General features: G+C 32.3%; 1 protein-coding gene across 1 annotated transcript in view; it reads left to right on the forward strand.

Annotated features, from left to right (window-relative positions):
- Window positions 1-3916: 3916 nt before the first annotated feature.
- LOC136984399 (serine/threonine-protein kinase unc-51-like) overlaps window positions 3917-19964 on the forward strand; it is an 80984-nt gene continuing 64936 nt past the window's right edge. The window contains exon 1 of the mRNA XM_067281368.1: window positions 3917-4192. Coding sequence (XP_067137469.1) covers window positions 4103-4192 — 90 coding nt within the window. The 5' untranslated portion in view covers window positions 3917-4102. The remainder of the gene's footprint in view (window positions 4193-19964) is intronic.

The raw sequence follows: 19964 nt of genomic DNA on the forward strand, positions 1-19964 counted from the left end.
CTGTACTAACAAAGTTGTATGTAGGAAGAAATACAAAATAAATAAATAAAAACTAAATAGGAAAACTTTATCTTTCTTATTTCACTTTTCAATACGATATTCGGATTATACATCAATTTTCTTTTTATTATATTCTGAAGGAAATTTTGCATAATTTGGCGGCCCCCGGCAAACTTCTTATGGACCCCCAGGGGCCGCGGCCCCCTGTTAAGAATCACTGGTCTAGGGTCCATTCGTATTCATTTGTTCGATAAGCCAGTAAAAACTGTAGACTTCTCTAAATGTATTTTTAATATCACAATTACATTCTGAATCGCTAGCCACGATATAAGGGCTAAAATTAAAAATAAATTATAAAAACTTACTCGGTGAAATAAAATGTGCGGTGGATATACATACCTGGTACAATGTATTGTTCGATTGTATTAATATACTTTTAAAGAAAATTATAATTAAAATATAGCTTTGTAAAGAAACGTACATAAAAATAACATAAAATATTCTTTACTTTTTAAATCTTAAAACAATCCACTTAGTCAAATATCTTGATACGAGTAGCTAATGGATGGAACTAGTGACGGTCCAGGTAGGTGTGTAGTGAGTGTGTGCGTGCCAAATCCCGAGGGTGCCGATACCGGTCAATGTCAAATGCCTCTTTTGTCGCATCACTAGTATATCTCAAAGGATGCCACAGGGCTGTTGTAAATTTTAAACGTTTCTCACCGTAGCTGTAAAAATCTAACTATGTTAAACTTAATAGTCATTCGTTTTTTAACTAATTCGTTTTAATACCAGGTGTACACGGAAATCAGTTTCCCACTGTACTGAGCGAGTGATTAGTTCTGTTAAGCTTTTGTTGAAGTAAAATTCTGGCTCTTTCAACAGGGTTTTATTTATGTCCCCATTCCCTAATCTCTTAATTATTTAGTCACTTCTTAAGTAGAAATAAGTCGAAACCAGTTACTTTGTACCTGAATATCTGTAGTCTTGGGAAAACAGTGGAAAGACAAATTTTTATGACAACGGATATATAAATCGTAAATTTAAGGAAAATAAATTCTAGAGCTTTTTTTTGTACCATTGTATGTACTGTACGTCTCATTCATTAAATTTGGTTGTAAATGATGCTGCCAAAGTAACAGTTAATTTTTAACACTGTACTAGAATTGTACACGTTTTTTCTGCATCCCCTTACAGATGGGACATACTAAATCGTAATATCACCGGTTTAACATTGAAATCCGTAAGTAATATAAGATGGGAGAGCGGAATAAACGCAGAATAAATATATCAAATATTTTAATGGAGTTTTTTTAAACTCCTGTCAACTATACAGAACTATCATAAAACCGTGCCAGTAAACTCCTATCGGTTGGGTTGTTATAAATCTAGTCTAGGGTGGGCAACCCTTTTTATAACATGGGCCAGAATAAATTTTACGTTTTTTTCCGCGCCGTAGTAGTTAATTGACGCCTTCTTGTGACTCGTAATTTTTTTAGTCTGCAAATATGAAATAAATAAATAAAAAGTTAATTACTACATTTATTTTTTTATCGTTTTCGAAAATTACAAAGAATTGGAAAAATAACTAATTAATAGTTATTTTTCCAATTTAATAATCTATTAAAGATCTCGCGGGCCGGATAGAAACTTTTCGCCAGCCGTAGCTGGCCCGCGGGTTGCCCGCCGTTGATCTAGTCTGCTCATGATTCACATAATCGGGCGAAGAGTGGCCGAATATCTAGCAGGCGGCTAACAGCCCACAACCGCTCCGGGATATAAAGTCGCGTACTCTTTACGCGTGTGTCGCTTCTACCAGCTAAACCGTGACGTTGGTGCTCTGTAAAGCGCATGCGCCAATGCCTATAATCTGGCTGCTTGGAAGTTGACAGGCAGGCGGCTAACAGCTCAGAACCGGTCCGGGTTATAAAGTTGGACTCCGTACGCGTGTGTCGCTTCTACCAGCTAAACCGGGTGAGGTTGGTGCTCTGTAAACCGCATGTGCTAATGCCTATATAATCTGGCTGATTGGAAACTGACCCGGTTTCGACATTCCTTCCGCCACCGAATTATTCGAATATACAATAGCAATCTTGTCGTTTTTTTTCACATGTAGTATAGAAATTTGTAAAAGATACATAATGCAGTTATAATAAAATATTCATTTTAATTAATTCAAAGTACGTTAAAATATGAAAATGTATATTTTATAAAATACAAGGGAAGGTCATTGGAAGGTGGAATCGGCGCTTCCATCGCTTCCAATGACGGCACGCCACTGGAGACTATAATTTACTCACTGCTCAAAAGTTTCCTTAAAAAGTTCAAATTTCGTGTAACAAAATAATAATAATTATTTACTGGTGCATCAGCTGAGAAGGTCGTTATATTTTTTTAAAATCTTTTTTAAATCTTTGTTATACATTGCTGATGCGTCTATTTCCAATGAAATATGTCACGAAACGCCCTTTGGTTACTCTAGTTTTAAGCCCACATCGAATCGTTTCTAGAAAAAATCGAAATGTCTAAATCCTACCTTTACAATTGGATATTTTAATATCGAATTGATCAAAATCACTGGAATACTTTTCGTTTTTACCTTTATCATTCATTTACATTAATTATTAAAAGTTACAATTACTAATCAATTAGCATTACAAACGGCAAATCATTTTTTTATAACGAAAACTTATAAATTCATTTAAAAATGAGAATTTTGTAACAAATAAATTTCTCGTTTCATTTTTTATAATCCTCAATTAATTTCAAATATAGCAGGTCCATAATCAGAGCGGCTGAGACTGTGTCCGTCGTATCATGGTCAAACCTACTGTAAAATTTTTAAGAGTACAACCAGGATCTCGCAGAACGCTTTCTTAGTCTCCGATGGCCAACCATCAACATTTAAAGAAAAAAGAGCGATTTTGTTGTTTCTATTCAATTTAAAATTAGAATAATTTTCTTAAGACCTTAAGCATCCCAAATACTTCTATCTCATGCATCCAATGAAACGAATTTTATATTTAATCACTATTCTTGAAAAACCGAGTGAATGTTCGGAAATGAAATTAGTTAAATATATTTCTAGTTGCAACGGAGCATAAAATTTCTGTTCAGTATAAATTTGGAAAAGAATGACTGTTATAAATTTTTGAATATTTTTTCATTATTAATTAACTCCGCTCTGACGGTTTTAAAAGGGAAGATTTTAGCCATATCATCGTGGATTAGGTCAGGTTACAATGGAGAGCGGGCCGGCAGTGAGAAACAAAACTCGATACGATCGGGACAAATCACCCCTAAAAAGTGCAATTTATCTCTAATTAAGTCTTTAAGCATTTTAATTATTCACGATGAAACAGGTTAAATTTAAGTAAACAACTAAATCTGTGTCAATTTTCCGGAAATTCCCCGAAATTATGTTCCGTGGATGCTATAAATTATATAATTGCAACATTTGATTTCAGATTCGCCAAAGTCCCGATAATCACTAATATTATTTATAAATAAATTTGAAATCTACAATGAAAGCGTGAAGCAAATTTCAGAACTTTCATAAACTACGGGCATGAAAATATATAGGTGGGTTCGGATTTTATTCTCCATTACAATAGTTCCATCCTCGAGTTTCTATGATATAAAGATTAAAAAAAAAAAATTCAAATGTTTATTAAATAAAAATTTCTGCTATTGATTTTTGTTTATCGATAGGACATTTATATAAAGAAATCTCTTCAAATCGGACAGAAATTATCTTACAGTTATCAGCTAGTATATATATAGGAATTTCGATAACACTAGAAAAATGCAATGCACAATTGCACAATTATTTATAAAATAAAAACACAATATTTCGAATAAGCAATTAATAAAGTGTAAAATATAATATATTCGAGATAAAACTGTGGCCATTAATCATAAATTTCCGATAGGGGGTCTATTTCGGAGTAGCTGCATTCAATCGTTATCCGATCCTTTCTCCAGCTGATGATGATGATGCCGATGAGGAAAAGTAGCATTTTAATACACGTATTTAATAAGATATCAGTGAGATTCCGAGATGAATTGAGTTGGAAAATATAGAAAGAACGATCGGATCATAATGGAAAGCGTGGGGGAATTCGAATATAATACCAAAGATCTCATAGGCCATGGTGCGTTTGCTGTTGTATTTAAAGGGAGGCATAAAATGGTAAATGTCAATTTTGTTTTCGTTCCTTCTTAAGCTCTTTAATACTACGTTTTCGCTCGTTTATTGCCATTTAAAATTTGAATGAAAGAAAATTTCTCTTTTGATATTGATTTTATTCGTAAATGGAATCAATAGAAATCTATAAAAGAATACCACGATTATTTTTAGTAAATGTTTATAAAATAAATCAAATAATAAGGCCAACGATTTTTGTATTAGTAATTTGCAGAAAATAAAATGGCTTTGGTGGATTCATATATAAGTTATTTTTAATGATTTCAAATTAGATATGCTTTATTTGGAAATAATGATGCAATGTAAGAAAAGCTGAAAATGTTTACTACAGTTTAAAAAAAAAAAATAAGGTTTTTAATGTTAATAAATAAATCTGAGTGTATTGAATCTAGATTCATTGTGTAGTGCTGTTTAATTTGTTTACGTCACGTTCAATTACTCGACGTTAACTGTAGATTAAAAACAATGATTTTTAAAATTATTTGGACGACGATAACCGAGAAGTCTAAAAACTACATTTTCAAAATATTTTAATTTGTCAAAAGATTTAGATGAAAAAAATTATAATGGAATATTTAACTTTTAATTAAAATTGATTATCACAGTCGTTATTTTTATTATACTGTATTATATGTACGTTATATAACGTAATAAAAATGAGATTTCTTGCAATATAATTAAAAATTAGTAGGTTTGTTTGTTTTTATTTTTTGATTTAAAAAAAGGTATTAAATAAAGTTTTATAGTTATTTTCTGTATAATGTTTATGATTACAAATAAATGAATGATGTTTTTATAATCTTTTCATTATGAGATATTTCAGATTAATTGAACTTTTGAATAGAAATTATTTTGTTTCTTCTTTTATTAATGTGAAAATTTACTATAAACTATTTTTAAAAATTGTTTATTTTGCTATTATAACGATGTAATTTTTAGATATTACGTTAAAGTTGAAATATTTCGTCTCTGCCGGAGGACGTTGACATATAGATTGAATTACAAACTATCCTTGAAATTGTAGAAAGTAAAAGGAACCATGATTTGGGAACAACTTTATATGAGATGTTCTATTCTAAAATTTTTATTTGTTCTTTCTAATTAAGCTAGACATGTACAGAAAAATGCTGAAACTATTAAGTGTTTGTCTCAACTGTTTGTTTAAAGCAACTTCTTAAATTTAATTTTTATTAATTAAACAATCAGGCTTGCTGGAACAAGCGGCAGTATTGCTTGTTCCAGCTGTATATAGCAGTCAATAACCTCGTGTAATATAAACTTTTAGTCATTTTTTATTAAAAAAAGAAAAAATAGATTTTAAGTATTTTTTCACTTTAAAGTTTTGTTGATTTTTCATGAGTTGCTTCAAACTTCAGGAAAATTTTGGAAATCATATCATGCAAATAATTGTTGATAATACTTTTTTGGTTTTTTGCTTTTTACATTGATAAAGATTTAATTTATTATTTTTGATAATTGTCAAGGTTGCAATAACCTTTTGGTAGTAATAAAATCTTGCTATTAAAATATACAAGAACAACTCTACAAATTAATAAAATATTTTATCTATGCCAGAGGCTATTATATATCATATGTATTCATAAAGGTATTGTGTATGGCAATAAAAATAAATTATAAGTTAAGTCAACCATTTAATCAGCTATAATCAAGTTAAAATTAATATTATAGATAATTTTTAATTAAAAATTTGTTTATAATTATCTTAAAATATATGTTAAATTTAGGGTTATCATAATAATTGAAGGAAAAATACAGATAGATTAGCATTAAAAGTACTCAGATAGTGAAGCAAAATAAAAAAAATTTAATCATATTTTTTACTCTAGTAAATGTAGGCATATAATATAAAGTTTCAATTTATACTTTCCTTTGGGACACAGATTGCAATTTTAAATGTAAGAGAAACTATTTAACCACTTAGATAACAAGTACTATACAATTAAAAAGCCGTTATAACAAATGTTTGTGTGCACATATTCTAAGCAACAGAGCCGTTACATTTGTTTACTCAATGTTTCCACCTAGCCAACAAATACAATAATAATTATCGTCGAAAATTTAGCACCTTTCGTTGTCAGATTTAAATCTAAATGGTTATGATTTAACTATTAATTGCACAATCAGTTAAAAGTACAGACATTTTAAGTATGGTACGGACATGGACAGACTCTTTTGAAGTATGGATTGTCCATACTATATATGGATGTATGGTAACCCCAGTTAAATTATTTGTCAAAAATTTTAAAATCAGAAAATTCAGTTCTCATTAATATCTACCAAATTCTGAATATTGAATTTATTGAATTATACAAATGAAATGAACAATTGTTTCTGGTGGAAAAACCTGTAAATTTATCAGAAATTTTTCAATGTTTCATTTAAAAACTTCTATGATAAGTTTTGTATCTATTGATGAATAAGATAATTGGAAAAACATGTCTACATACAGTATATAAACTAATAAAAACTTTAGAATAAGAATACAGGTATACCTCGACTTACGTCCCTCTCGAGTTACGTCGTTCCCGATTTTATGTCGTTTGTCAAAAATTTATATGGAAAAATAAAAATCAAGTTTAAGTCAGTTTATTCGACTTTAAATCCGTCCGCCATAAACATTGAAGTCGTAATATCACTAGAAAAGCGTTGAAAGCACATAAAATCATATTAAAATATGTGCATTTACAGTAAATGTTAATACAATCATCATAAATCCTAGGGAACGAATCATGAAAACATCTGTGTTTCTGTGTTGTCGTCTTATTTAGCGGTCTTTAAGTGCTCATTATTGGCGTTTCCTCCATTATTGGCATTTAGTTACAACGTAAGTCGAAACTACAACTTACGTCGTAACTACACAAGTAAATTCGACTTACGTTGCCTCTCCTGGAACCAATTACTGACGTAAGTCGAGGTATACCTGTAAAAAATAAAGTCACAAAAAGGATTCTTTAAAATTTACAATTAATAATAATGAAATTAAACAAGTTTCTTATAGAAATTATGTTGGAAAAATTTTTAAGCTATATAAAATATTCAGAAAAATTAATAATAGAATAAGAAGAGTAGGATTTTTGTATGTTTGTTAAAAAGAAATAAGTTAGAAGATAAAATTATTATTCTCCAATACGACACATAAGCCATATAAATAAGCTTGTTGTTATATAAAACTCAGACAGTTAGATTAGAAGTCAGCTAACCCAAATATTAGAATCATTGGAAATGACAACATTAAGAAAAAATCCAGGCAAATTAAATAACTAATGGAATTTGTGCAGTATAACTGTAATCACATTAGACAGAACTTCCACATAGAGAAACTTTGTCTAATATTTCTTACTGAATTTTATATGATGTAAATGAATAGTTCAAACAAAATGTACTTTCAGTACACACTTACTGAGAGAGAACGTCAGAAAATACATCAAGAAAGATGAATGGATTCACTAACCTGAACTTAATGTTATAAAATTTTTTCTTTTGACTAAAAGTTTGTCAAAAAATCAAAAATTTTGGAGAAAAATTATCGATAAGTAAATTATTATTAGTTTAACTTGAAATCTGCATAATTAAAAAAGTTTTCATACATGAGTTTGTTTTCCAATTTTTAGATTTAAAGGTATTTAATTCATCATTTGTAGAATAATTAATTATATTTTTATGTTGATATTATTATGTTTTGACATCTAAAAATACAAGGCTTTAAAAACAATATAATCATCCATACTAGATGCAGAAAAGTGTATTTTTAAATTTGTGATAAGTTGTTTGGATGGCTGTGTAGTAAGATATTCATTCATTGTTGTGAGAAGTCTGAGTTAGAAATATATCTGACTCATAATATTTCTTAGTTAGTTAAGCCAAACACATATTCTTATCCTCCTTGCTGACAACTTTATTGCAAATTAGGCTCATCCATAATGGACAGAATTCTGTTGATCAATGTAGCTTTCATGTATTGGTATTAAACCTTACAAACTAGTCAACCAACAGGAGACCAAGCTTGTTGTTTAACTGGATGGCTTAGCTTTGTGTTTTTATTATCATACCTATGTCTTCATGGATAAATAACAAATTGATAATGATGATTTATAGATGTGTCTTATATATTTTTGTACATTAATATTAAAACAATACATTGTTATAATAACAAGATTAGAATGAAGAATAATATAGGAATATCATATCATAACCAGATTCTTTTTATTAATATTTTATTTTTTAATTTTGCATGATAATGTGTTTGGTTTATTAACATGTACAGGACTTATATATTACATCAGCAAAGCAAGCATTTGGAATGACTGAGAATAACATTCCAAGTAAAAAATAAATTAATAATAATAATAAAGTTCTAAACAGTCTGTATGTTTAATTAGTATAGAGCTACATCTATATCAATTACTGATGACTCTTCTCCATCCTCCTATACATTTGGCAGCATCTAATGAAAATTTATACAGGCATTCCTTACTTAACAACAGAGTTCTGTTCCTATGACTAGGTCATTAAGTGAATTGGTCAATAAATGAGGATTTTATTTATTATTGATAAAAAAATAGTATAAAGGAAACTCCAACTTGATAACTTTGCTTTAATTTGCATCTCTTACATATTACAGAATGTAAAAATACAATCAGCAAAAATTATTAAAATGCTTTACCAAAAAAATTAATGTTTATTTGCTTAAAGTCATTCAGTTCAGTATTTTAGTTATTGAATCCTTCAAAGGTGGTAATGGTTCCAGGTCATCAATGTCATCATTGGAGTTATTAGCAGGATTATCAGGAACTGTAGACAGCTGAACAGGTAAGGGAGATACAGGAGTAGAAGTCCTGGGTATAGCTTCCAAGAAGGAGCTCATTAGTATGATCAGCTTTGTAAGCTTCCTTTTTTCTTCATAAATTTTATGACAGCATCATAAAAGTTTATTCATTTGCTGTTCTACTTTCTTGAACCATTCAACATTTGGATCCATACTCTCTAGTACTAATATAGTTGCATTCAATTTCAAGAACACACCAGCTAGTCCCTTTACAGTGAACTTATTTTCTACTTTTTCTATTGTTTTTTTTTTTTTTTACTCTTCCAAGTGCTGCTACTCTTCCAACTCCCCTGCCCTTCCTTTTATTCTTCATGCTTCATTCAAGTGAAGTCATGCTCTTTCTTTTTGCTGGTACTATGGGTACACAACAAAATACAAATTTATTAACAAAGTATATAATCTTTGAGATTGTGAATGCTTTGTGTAGTAAATACTGACTGACTGTGGGAATGAGACTAAGATTATAAAATGACAAGCTCCCCATGTTGGTGAGCTTGTCATTAAACAGGTAGGCTGTTAAGTGAGAAGTGGTGTAATGGAAAATTCTTTCATTAGGTGTTGAATGTATTTTTAAAAAATGTGTAAAAAGTGTGTAGGAAGTAGTGGCTGTTAGTAGGAAGACTTATATCTACTTAATACTAATAAAATTGAACACAATTGCAAATCTTAATACTACTAAACAGCTAGACAGACAGTGTGAAAGCAAATGAACACAATGACAAACTAGACAAGATGAACGGACTGACAAACAAATGAGCAAGACCCAAATATTTTTTTTCCTTCTTTTTATGTATTTATTATTAATTTTTAAATGTTAACTTACTCACTAACTAAACTAACCTACCATAACCTAGGACAAACCTAACCAGATGACTAAAGCTAATATCCTAATCTAATTTAACCTAACCAGAAACCAAGCTGAGAGTCCTTAATCTAACTTAAAACTAGGATTAACTTAAACTAATTGAATTTAGACTGAAAAAGATAGAAAATAAGAATTAAAATACAAAGTTCAAAGGCAGCTATATACTGACAGTTGAAACAAAGTAAGGGAAAGCTAATTGCTATTTGTGCCCCTGGAGTAAGTGCTCTCAAGAGCCCCATTAAGGGATATGAATGCGAGTAGCTGATGGAACATTGTATGTGTGTGAATGAATTTGTGCGGGTTTCAAGGCTAATTGTACCCTTCAAGAATAGCAGCTCACATTAAACTCTCTCTAATGTGACTGTACCTATTGCAGCAAAAAATTAAGTGATGTGGTGTTTGGTCCTCCTGAATACCACAATCACATTGTGGATTGTATCAAAGGTTAAACCTATGCAAGTATTACTTAAAGTTACTGTGTCCTGTAAGTAGCTTAGTCAGGGTGTAACTGGGGTAAAAGGGGCAAAGAATCACAGTAGTGTCAACCATGGGAATGAAAGTATAGGTGAGCCTACCAGCAGTGTCATGGTCCCAGCTGTCTTGCCAGAGCATGAAGATTTGTTTCTTGATGTGATTGTTGATGTATGACGTAGGAATGTAACTGAAAGTACTAGTGACTGAAGACTTTGCAGCTCATTTGGCAAGACAGTCAGTAATCTCGTTGCCAAAAACCCCGCATGACCTGGGACCCATTGGAAATCTATTCTAATGTTGTCTAAGTGTCTGAGAATGTGGTGTATGAGACGGATGAGTTTTAAGCAGCTATCAGACTTTGCAATCCTGTGTAAAACTACACTACTGTCAGAATATGATAGTGTAAGTAGTGTCTTTTGTCCTTATGCCTAATGTGAATTAAGCTCATATAAATAGCTAAAGTTTCTGCCTGTGCTATTGAGCAATGTGTACCTAGATGAAAGTAAGTATTGTGAAGCCCGCAGTGTAAGTGTGAGTAAACTGCAAAAGCGGCACTCACATCATCACCCATCACTACAGTGACCATACGTCCTTTATTTAAGAGGACAGTCCTTTATTTCACTGCTCTGTCCTCTAACTTTATTTATTTTCTAAAATAGGCATTTTGACCTTTATTTTGTAAAGTCAACACAAAGTTTAAAAAAAATTTTTTTTAATAATATATTGAACAAGTTAGTTTCGTATGCCATCACGACCAGTGTTGTCATCGTGTCATGCATTGCTACATAGAGCATGGTAGTGCAGTGTGTTGCCAATCAAACGGCCTTTGAAAGTACCAGGGGGTGGACACTCTTATGGGGATTTTTGTGATAGTTTTTTAACTCTCTAGTTGGTGGATAATACACTTGGATCGTTGGTGAGCATTTGTCGTCACTTGTCGGCAATCTTCGGAGGCTCGAGCATGTGACATTTTTACTGTTGAGTTTCCCTTCTCTTTATAGTACACTCCTTTTCTCTGGACAGTACACACATGGACCTCACGTCAGTTACTATACTTTTACGCAACATTAATTAGTTACACAGGGACTGCATGTGAGTTTTTAGTCTATTATTTCTAATTTTTCGTATTTAGGTATTATTTAATTTATATTTTGTAGACCATTTATCATGGCACCCAAAAGAAAATGCATTTTTAATCAAACATTACAAGAAGAATTTCCATTTATTAAAAAAGGAATAACGAATAGTGACGTCAAATGCAACAAATGTTTAGCCAGCTTTAATATTGCGAATAGTGGCAGATCAGCAATTACACAACATATTCAGACAGCAAAACACAAAGAAGCGGACATACAGGCTTCAACAAACAAATCGTTAAACTCATTTTTCATTAATAAAAATTCCAATGACAACCTAAAGGATTTAGCACTAAAAGAGGCATCTTGGTGTTATCACTCAATACAACATAACTATTCATTTCGATCAAACGACTGCTCTTCTAAATTAATTAAGAAATGTTTTGAGGAAAAATATTCTTGTGCAAGAACGAAAACGGAAGCAATCATTTGTAATGTTTTCGCACCATATTCTTTTGAATCAATTAAAACTGACTTAAGCAAAACAAATTATATAACTATTTATTCGGATTGTTCGAATCATGGTAATACTAAATTGTGCACAATTCTGGCCAGATATTTTTTACCCAATTGCGGTGTCAGAGTAAAGTTTTGAATATAAATAATCTTTCTGGAGAAACTTCAGATATATTAACAAATTGCATCAAGGATTCACTGTCAAAATTTGAAATTACTAATAAATTACTCGCTTTGTGTGCTGACAATACCAACAGCAATTTTGGTGGTTCCCAGAGAAAAGGAAAGAATAATGTTTTACTTAAAATGCAACAATCAAGTAAACATAAATTGATAGGAGTTAATTGTGCTGCCCACATATTGAACAATTGCATAAGCACTGCTGTAGATTGTCTTCCGATAGATATTAAAGTGATATTAGTAAAAATTTATTCACATTTCTATATTTATACAATACGAGTAGAAGATTTGAAAGAATTTTGTGATGATGCAGAGGTTCAACATAAAAAGCTTCTTGGTTACAGCAAAATACTGCTGGCTAACTCTTTTACCAGCTTTAGATAGAATTTTACAACTATTTAATCCATTAAAATCATACTTTTTGAATCTGGAAAAATGTCCCACAATTCTGAAAAACTTTTTCAATGAAACATTAGCAGAGGAATGGTTATTATTTATTCATAACCAAGCCTCAATATTTCACCAATATATATTGAAAGTTGAATCACAAGAAATCTCAATGTGCGAAACATCCATACTTCTAAAGGAATTAAAGTTAAAGTTAGTTGAAAGAAAAAATGAGGTGTTTCTTCCTATTGTTATTAGAAAAGTGATTTTAGCATTAGAAAAATCAGAAAATATACAAGCCAAAAAATTCAATGATGCTGTGCACACATTTTATCAAACGTGCATAGATTATCTAAATAATTGGGACATGTGTTTTATTGAAATAGAGGTGTTTGAATAGGTCACATTACGCAAAATCCCTTTGTGGGCAAAGGTAGAGGAAAGCTATATTTTTATTTCGAATCATTGGTCCATAAATATACTCGACGGTGGATTATTTGAAGTTTCGTGTGTAAAAAGTATGTCACAAACGAAAAGATCGATGAATGGCGACAGAATAACAAGCCCTGCCATCAAAGGTGGGTTGAGATTTTTGAACATTTTACAGCAAAAGAAATTGCTTTCAAAAACATTTGAAAAATTGCAGAATTTTCTTAATGTCTCCCTGGATCTAATGCCTCTGTCGAACGAATATTTTCACTAGTGAATAATATGTGGACAAATGAAAAAACCCAGTTAAAAGTAAGCACATTAGAAGCATGTATTTCTGTCAAATACAACTTTCAAATGAACTGTATAGAATTTTATGATTTTTTAAAACATGAACCGGTGCTATTGAAAAAAATTAATTCTACTGAAAAGTATCAAAATTAATGTTACTTAAATTTTTACAATGTGTGTGTATGTGTAATAATTAAGATTGTTTAAAATTTTAATGTATGCAATGTTGTATGCTACTATTTTCGTAATAAATGTTATAAACTTATGAATTTCATAAGGTATTTTTTTATTTTCTTCGATATGTCCTTTATTTTCTCCCAAAAAAATATGGTTACTGTACCCATCACCCATCTTGGAACCATCAGTGTATAGCCTAAACATGAGATGATCACCTGGACCTTTAAAGTAAACATCATGGGCAAGCTGATGGGAGAGGAGGTAATCAGGAGGGTATTTTTGTCGATGCTGAATTTTTTGATATCATTGATCAAGGTCAAACTGGGGGATTCTTACCTACTCTAATCATTTTGTTGACATCTGAGTCACTATAATCTCACCAGGGTAAGGTGACGAGATTTTCCTGCCAAATAATGCATTTAATTTCTAAGTTGATAGGGTTAATCCTGACATTACCAAAAAGGCACTAGTGGGTGCGGTCATATAAGCATTACAAATGCGGAGAGCTGCAATCCTTTGAACAGATAACAGTTTTTTATGGTTATGGACTTTGGTGGCCACATGGCCCCAGATCTGTATGGCATAGAGAGTGTTGGCTGAATTGCACCCCTGTAAATAAGCTTAAATAGCATTAGAGCCAAGGCCCCATGTATTCCTAGCAATACTATTGAGGGTATTGGCCTTCTTTTTAGCATTGTCTGTGATGTATTTGATGTGGGGTGTGAAGTTAAGTCTCTCATCAAGAATAACACCTAAATATTTAATTTCTGTTGTTTGCTTTATTCTGTGAGCTCCTATTTGAAGGGTAAGCTTTCCTGACGAGTAGTTTGTTCTTACCAACTATCATGCTTTTACATTTGTCTATGTTAATGGGTTGCCTATGCTTAATACTCCACTGGTGAATGTTATTGAGAATATCATTGCATATGTTCTGTAAGCATTCGCTGTTCCTGTGTGAAGCTAGGATAATTGTGTCATCCACATAGCCCTGTATGTAGCAGCCAGGAAGCAGGGTGTCATTTAAGTGCAGGATAGTTATAGGGTATGTTCCAGAGACCAGGACCAGACCTGGATCCCTGAGAACAGCCTCGAGTGATGGGCTGATTATGTTATTTTGTGTTGTATAAACATAAACACCTGCACTCCTGTCGCTAAGATAGGACTGAAGAAGTTTGTAAAGATTTTGAGGGCAGTGATGAGCATGTAATGTGTGCAGGATAAAAGGCCACCAGTAACAGTAGTGATCAAAGGCCTCTAAAGTCAATAGTGATAATTGCAGTATGCTGATTGTTTTGACCTGTTACTGGGGTGTAATGCATATAAGATATATAGCGGGTGACAAACGTTTTCGAACTATCACGTAGTTCCTCAGGTCAACTAGCTTAGGAATGTTTTTGAACAGAGTGCATGGAATTTGACGGATCAAATGTCATTTTGACAAAGTCAGTCCTGCCTGACATGCATGGTTGTGTGCTGGAGGAGGTAGCTGCTTGTTGGCATCTAATAGGGACTGCCAGGCCAGTGATGGACTCAGCTCCTCCTTTCAGTCGACGCACGTGGCTACCTGGCCAACTCTATAGATAGCTAGTGTTTCTAGCCACCTAAGGTGTTCCTGGTGGGGTATGGTGACGATGACTGCAGCTTTATCAAACTATACGTAGCAAGGGCAGTAGTGAGCCACCCATATCGGGGTGTTTCCTTATATTGGTATTTAAGGAACGTTTGGTAGAACAGATGTATAATAAGTCCTTTCCCCGCCTGTTGTCTCTAATCAAGATGGAATAGAAACCGGGGAGTCTTGTGCAATCTGGAGGGTCTTTTTCATTTCATAGGATATTGAAAATTGTGGGACATCTCCTGTATGCTACTTGTATTCCATGTTTGTTGGCTATCAGTTTATGCACTGTTTTAAGATATGGGTTAAACGTAATGGGAACACGTGTCGAACCATCGGGCTCTAAGTCAGCATTGGAGGCATGCTTCAAGCATTTGTGAGAATTCGAATTGACTGGCAAAATAAAAATTTAAATTAGTCTTTATCTTGACATCAATAACCAAATTTCAAACCAAAAACCGACCCGTCTTAGGGGAATGACTGTACTTCCCCCTCCCCTCGAAACTCGAAACTGAGTCACACTCGGAACTAAAGACAAAATTTGCTTATTGGCGAGAAAACTAACGAGGGGACGAAATAAAAAGGAGGGGAGCAAGAACCAAGGGGTCGTCGTTCGTAGCTTCCGCCTCTAGTCAGACTCGAAGCCTCTACGCCAAAATTCTACGCTCGAAGCCGCTCCGCCACTACGAATTTTGTATTGACTCTGTCATCCGACTCCGATACTTGTTGAGGTATGACGACCACTTATTTGTAAACGCTCTCTCTCGGGTTCGAACTTTCCTATGTTAGTATATAATATCTCTGTCAATGTTATTCGGTGTAACTGTTCTTTATTGTTTCATAATAAATTCTGTTTGTTGATTTAACTGGTGTCCTTTATTCGAATCTCGCCTCGGTCTTATCAACGATCCCCTCTCTCCTCCTCCACTCGCCTGACAAGTTACTAGTTCCAGACTGGACAAGCCATCCTCGACAGTGGGCAGGTCTTAACCAACCTGTGAACCGAGATAAAGGAGGCTGACTCTGTCCGACCTCCCAGTGATCCCACACATTGGTATTGTTTGACCAAGCGGTGCGTCACAGTTGGGTACCCGTGCTCGGCTGCTATCTTTTTAATTCAGGCTGACTCAGTCGTTGGGCTTGCTTGGTTGATGAATGTGAAAATGCCCTTCTGACTAGAGCGTTAAAAGCTGCCGCCTTGTATGAGAACGGGTTGCATGAATCGGCTAGTATGTACATTGAAGTAGCAGACAGTTTGTGGTACACTGATGTATGGATGTTGGGTCCTACTATTTTAATGCCAACATCAAGAAAATGAACTTCTTCTGTGCTAGCCTGCTCCTTAAAAAGAATATTTGTATGTTGGAGGTAGTATAAAAATACATAATGGAAAACTTATATGTAATCATTACAAATATTTAGAAATGTAATTAAGTCAACATGGAAAAGATTATCGAGAAATAGAAAACAACAGAAGATAGTGTAAGCAGCTGAATTGAATCTAGTAGAAGACCAAAATCTGAAAAATAAAATGGAATAATATATATTATTATATATAGCCAAAATGTGAACACTATCAAAAGCAGATGAAAGAAGGCTAAATGCAATCAAAATTAAAATTACCAATTTTGTAGGATTTGCTGGGAGACTTCTTATATTTGGCAAAAATTTAAAAATTCCCTGACTTCCAAATTGAAGCCTATTCTTTCAATTTACTAGATACAACAATCAGCTCTTGGTGTATATATTAAAACAGACTAAAGAATGGGCAACAGCATTTTGATATTGCTGAGAGTAAAAAATATCAACTGAAATTTTTAATCATGAAATGAAAAACTCTCAGAATCAAATCTTTGGGAGTTAGCAGGCTTAGTCAAAATAGATTCAAAATGGTACTGACAAGATAATGCAGAATATTGTACAGGACAAAATAAAAAAATGAAAAAAAATTAAAGAAATGATAAAAAAGTCAATTACTAATGAAATAAAAAGAAGGATGTTAATATACAGTTTTGTGAGAAGAATTGCAGAATACAAATTGTAGAGAATAGCCATGAAACAAAAACCATGAAAGAAGAAAGATGAAGACCATGTATGTAGTTAATGGGTCATCTTCAGGCATGGACAGTTGAAGATGTTATGTTAATGCTTTTTTAATCATTGCTGTAGTCATACCAGGGCTACTAGGGCTGTGCCCTGCTACTTTTTTTAAGCAGGACAAAGCCCTTGTACTTTGTGAACATTTAGGTTGGACTTTAGACTATATGCCTTGGTCAAAAAACTGAGAAAATTACTTTTTGCACAGTTTTTTTGTACTGATTATGAACTTATAGGACATTTTGGTACATTTAAGCCATTTTTCAAATAATGCACTCTTGGAACCTATAACTGGTGTGATATAAAAAAACAAAGGATGCTTATCACTACAAATGTTTTCGAACTGCTGAGAGTTCTTCTTCATGTATGAGACTGAATTATTGAGGGGACAGAGTGAGCCATTAAAGGAAATTCAAGAAACAATAATAAGGTGTTACATCAGATGTGTGTGTGTTGTTCAACTAGTTGACCCAACATGACCTTAAAGGTTGGAGTCTATCAACGTCTGCTATGCTGTCAATAGAATCAATTCATCCTTAAAATTGATGCAGTTCTCGTTGAAGGACGATTTGTAGATTTGAATGGCCTCCAGCCACTTAAAGTGTTCATTGTGTGACGTGGTGTGAACGAGTTTCGCCTGGTGGAATTCGCCTGATGGATTCTATCGACAGCATGGCAGATGTTGATAGACTCCGATCTTTAAGGTTATGTTGGGTCAACTAGTCGAACACACACACGTCTCATGTAACATATTGTTTCTCGAATTTCCTTTAACGGCTCGCTCTGTCGCATCAGTAATTCAGTCTCACACCTGAAGAACTCTCAGCGGTTCGAAAACGTTTGTGGTGATAAGCATTCTTTGTTTTTTTATATCACACCAGTTATAGGTTCCAAGAGTGCAGTATTTTACCCATCCCGGTGTTATCCAGTGTAGTGTAGTACATTTTTCAAATATTGCCCCACAAAATTGCCTTTTTTCCCTTCAAAATTCCATAGATGGTGGTGCCTCCATAGACAAACTTGGAGTGTCAATTAGCATCCTGGCATTTTTAATTTATGACTACATTCCTGATTAAATGTCAAAACATTAGTGCTATTTAAATTTTGCTTACTGTTAAAGGTGCATTGATTAATTTAGCTGAATAACCACAATGCTAGTTCATCCTTATTTGTTTATATTTTATTATTAAGAATTCCAGGAATTATTGATGATTTTATCCTGTATTGACAAAAAGTGAGTTAATGAATAAATAGTTAAATTATATTGGTAGCTGTTTATATTATCTGTAACACTAATGGTTCTCTTTATTTTTATTAAAAATGTTACATTGATAATGAGAAAATTATGTAATTGTGAAGTATGAACAATTGTAATAGAATATGATTAAAAATTCAATGAAAATTATAAGCAGAAATTATAATGGTCTATCTTTTTTTAAAAAAAATATATCATTTTTAATCAATTACATTGATAATGAAAAAATGATGTAATTGTGTAAAACTATTCTTAAGCATTTTACTTAAATAACAAACTGTATTATGAGCCAGTTTATGTTCACAACACTGAACACAACAAAATCTTTCACTTACCCATATAATGACACAACATATTTAAAAACATTTTTATAATACTGTAATTTCTGAAAACATTGATTATTACTAAAAGTTGATTATTAAATGATTGTTATCATCCTAAAAATTATGTTGGACAATTAAATCAAAAGGTTATCACTATTTATATGAAAACAAGTGTTATTTTTTTGAAAATATTTAACAATAAAATCACTTGTTGAAATTTAAATCATTATTGTAATAATTGTTTAAAGTAATGATTTTGCACACTATCATTTTAATAAATTACAGCACACCACATCATGAAATACATAATAATGAATACAGATCCAATTACTGGTGTAATGAAAACAAAAAAAAAAAAATCTTATCACAAATGTTTCCTAACTCCTCCTGAGTTCTTCAGGTGCAACAACAATTACTGATGGAACATCATTTGGAACATAAAAGTTTATAAAAGAAATGTAATTTGAACAACCATTCAAACTATAAGTATAAATTTAAAGCCACGCATATGTTGTCCTGCGCATAACAAAGATTCAATCAACAACTATACCATCGTGTCAAGTAGAACCTGCTAGGCCATTGACAACATAATTTCCTTTTTAAAATTTATACATGATGATGCAAATTAGTTTTAAAGATTTCTATGGCTTCCAACCATCTGAGGTGTTCTGTGTGTGATGTTGTGAAGTTGAATCTTCGTTATGAGCAGGACAATGCATGCATGGCTTTAAATTTATACTTGTAATTCGACATATTCAAACTATATTTCTTTTAAAAACTTTTATGTTTCGAATGATGTTCCATAGGGTAACCATTGTCACACCTGAAGAAGAACTCAGAGGGATTTAGAAAACGTTTGTGCAGAGATTTTTTTTCTTTCTTTACACTAGTAATTGGTTCTGTGTTCTTTATTATAATTTTAATGTTTTTTTTTTATGAAAAAATAACTCTGATCCATTCATTTTTTTCATATTGTGATGATCAGTATCACCAAATATATTTATTATATTTTTATGTATATACCCCACAGAAAACTGCTGGAAGAAATGGGTTACACAAGTGAAACCTACCCCATCATTTACCCTGCAGTCATGGAAGCACTTTGCTCCATAATACTATTTTATGATTGTAATTTAAAATTGATATACAGTGGAACCTGTCTATCTCAAATCTCACAAGAATGAGGAAAAAATTTCAGATAGACAGGTTTCCAGATATAGAGGTTA

The sequence above is a fragment of the Centruroides vittatus genome, unplaced genomic scaffold (assembly GCF_030686945.1).
Source record: "Centruroides vittatus isolate TY-2023 unplaced genomic scaffold, ASM3068694v2 contig_918, whole genome shotgun sequence".
Lineage (NCBI taxonomy): Eukaryota > Metazoa > Arthropoda > Arachnida > Scorpiones > Buthidae > Centruroides > Centruroides vittatus.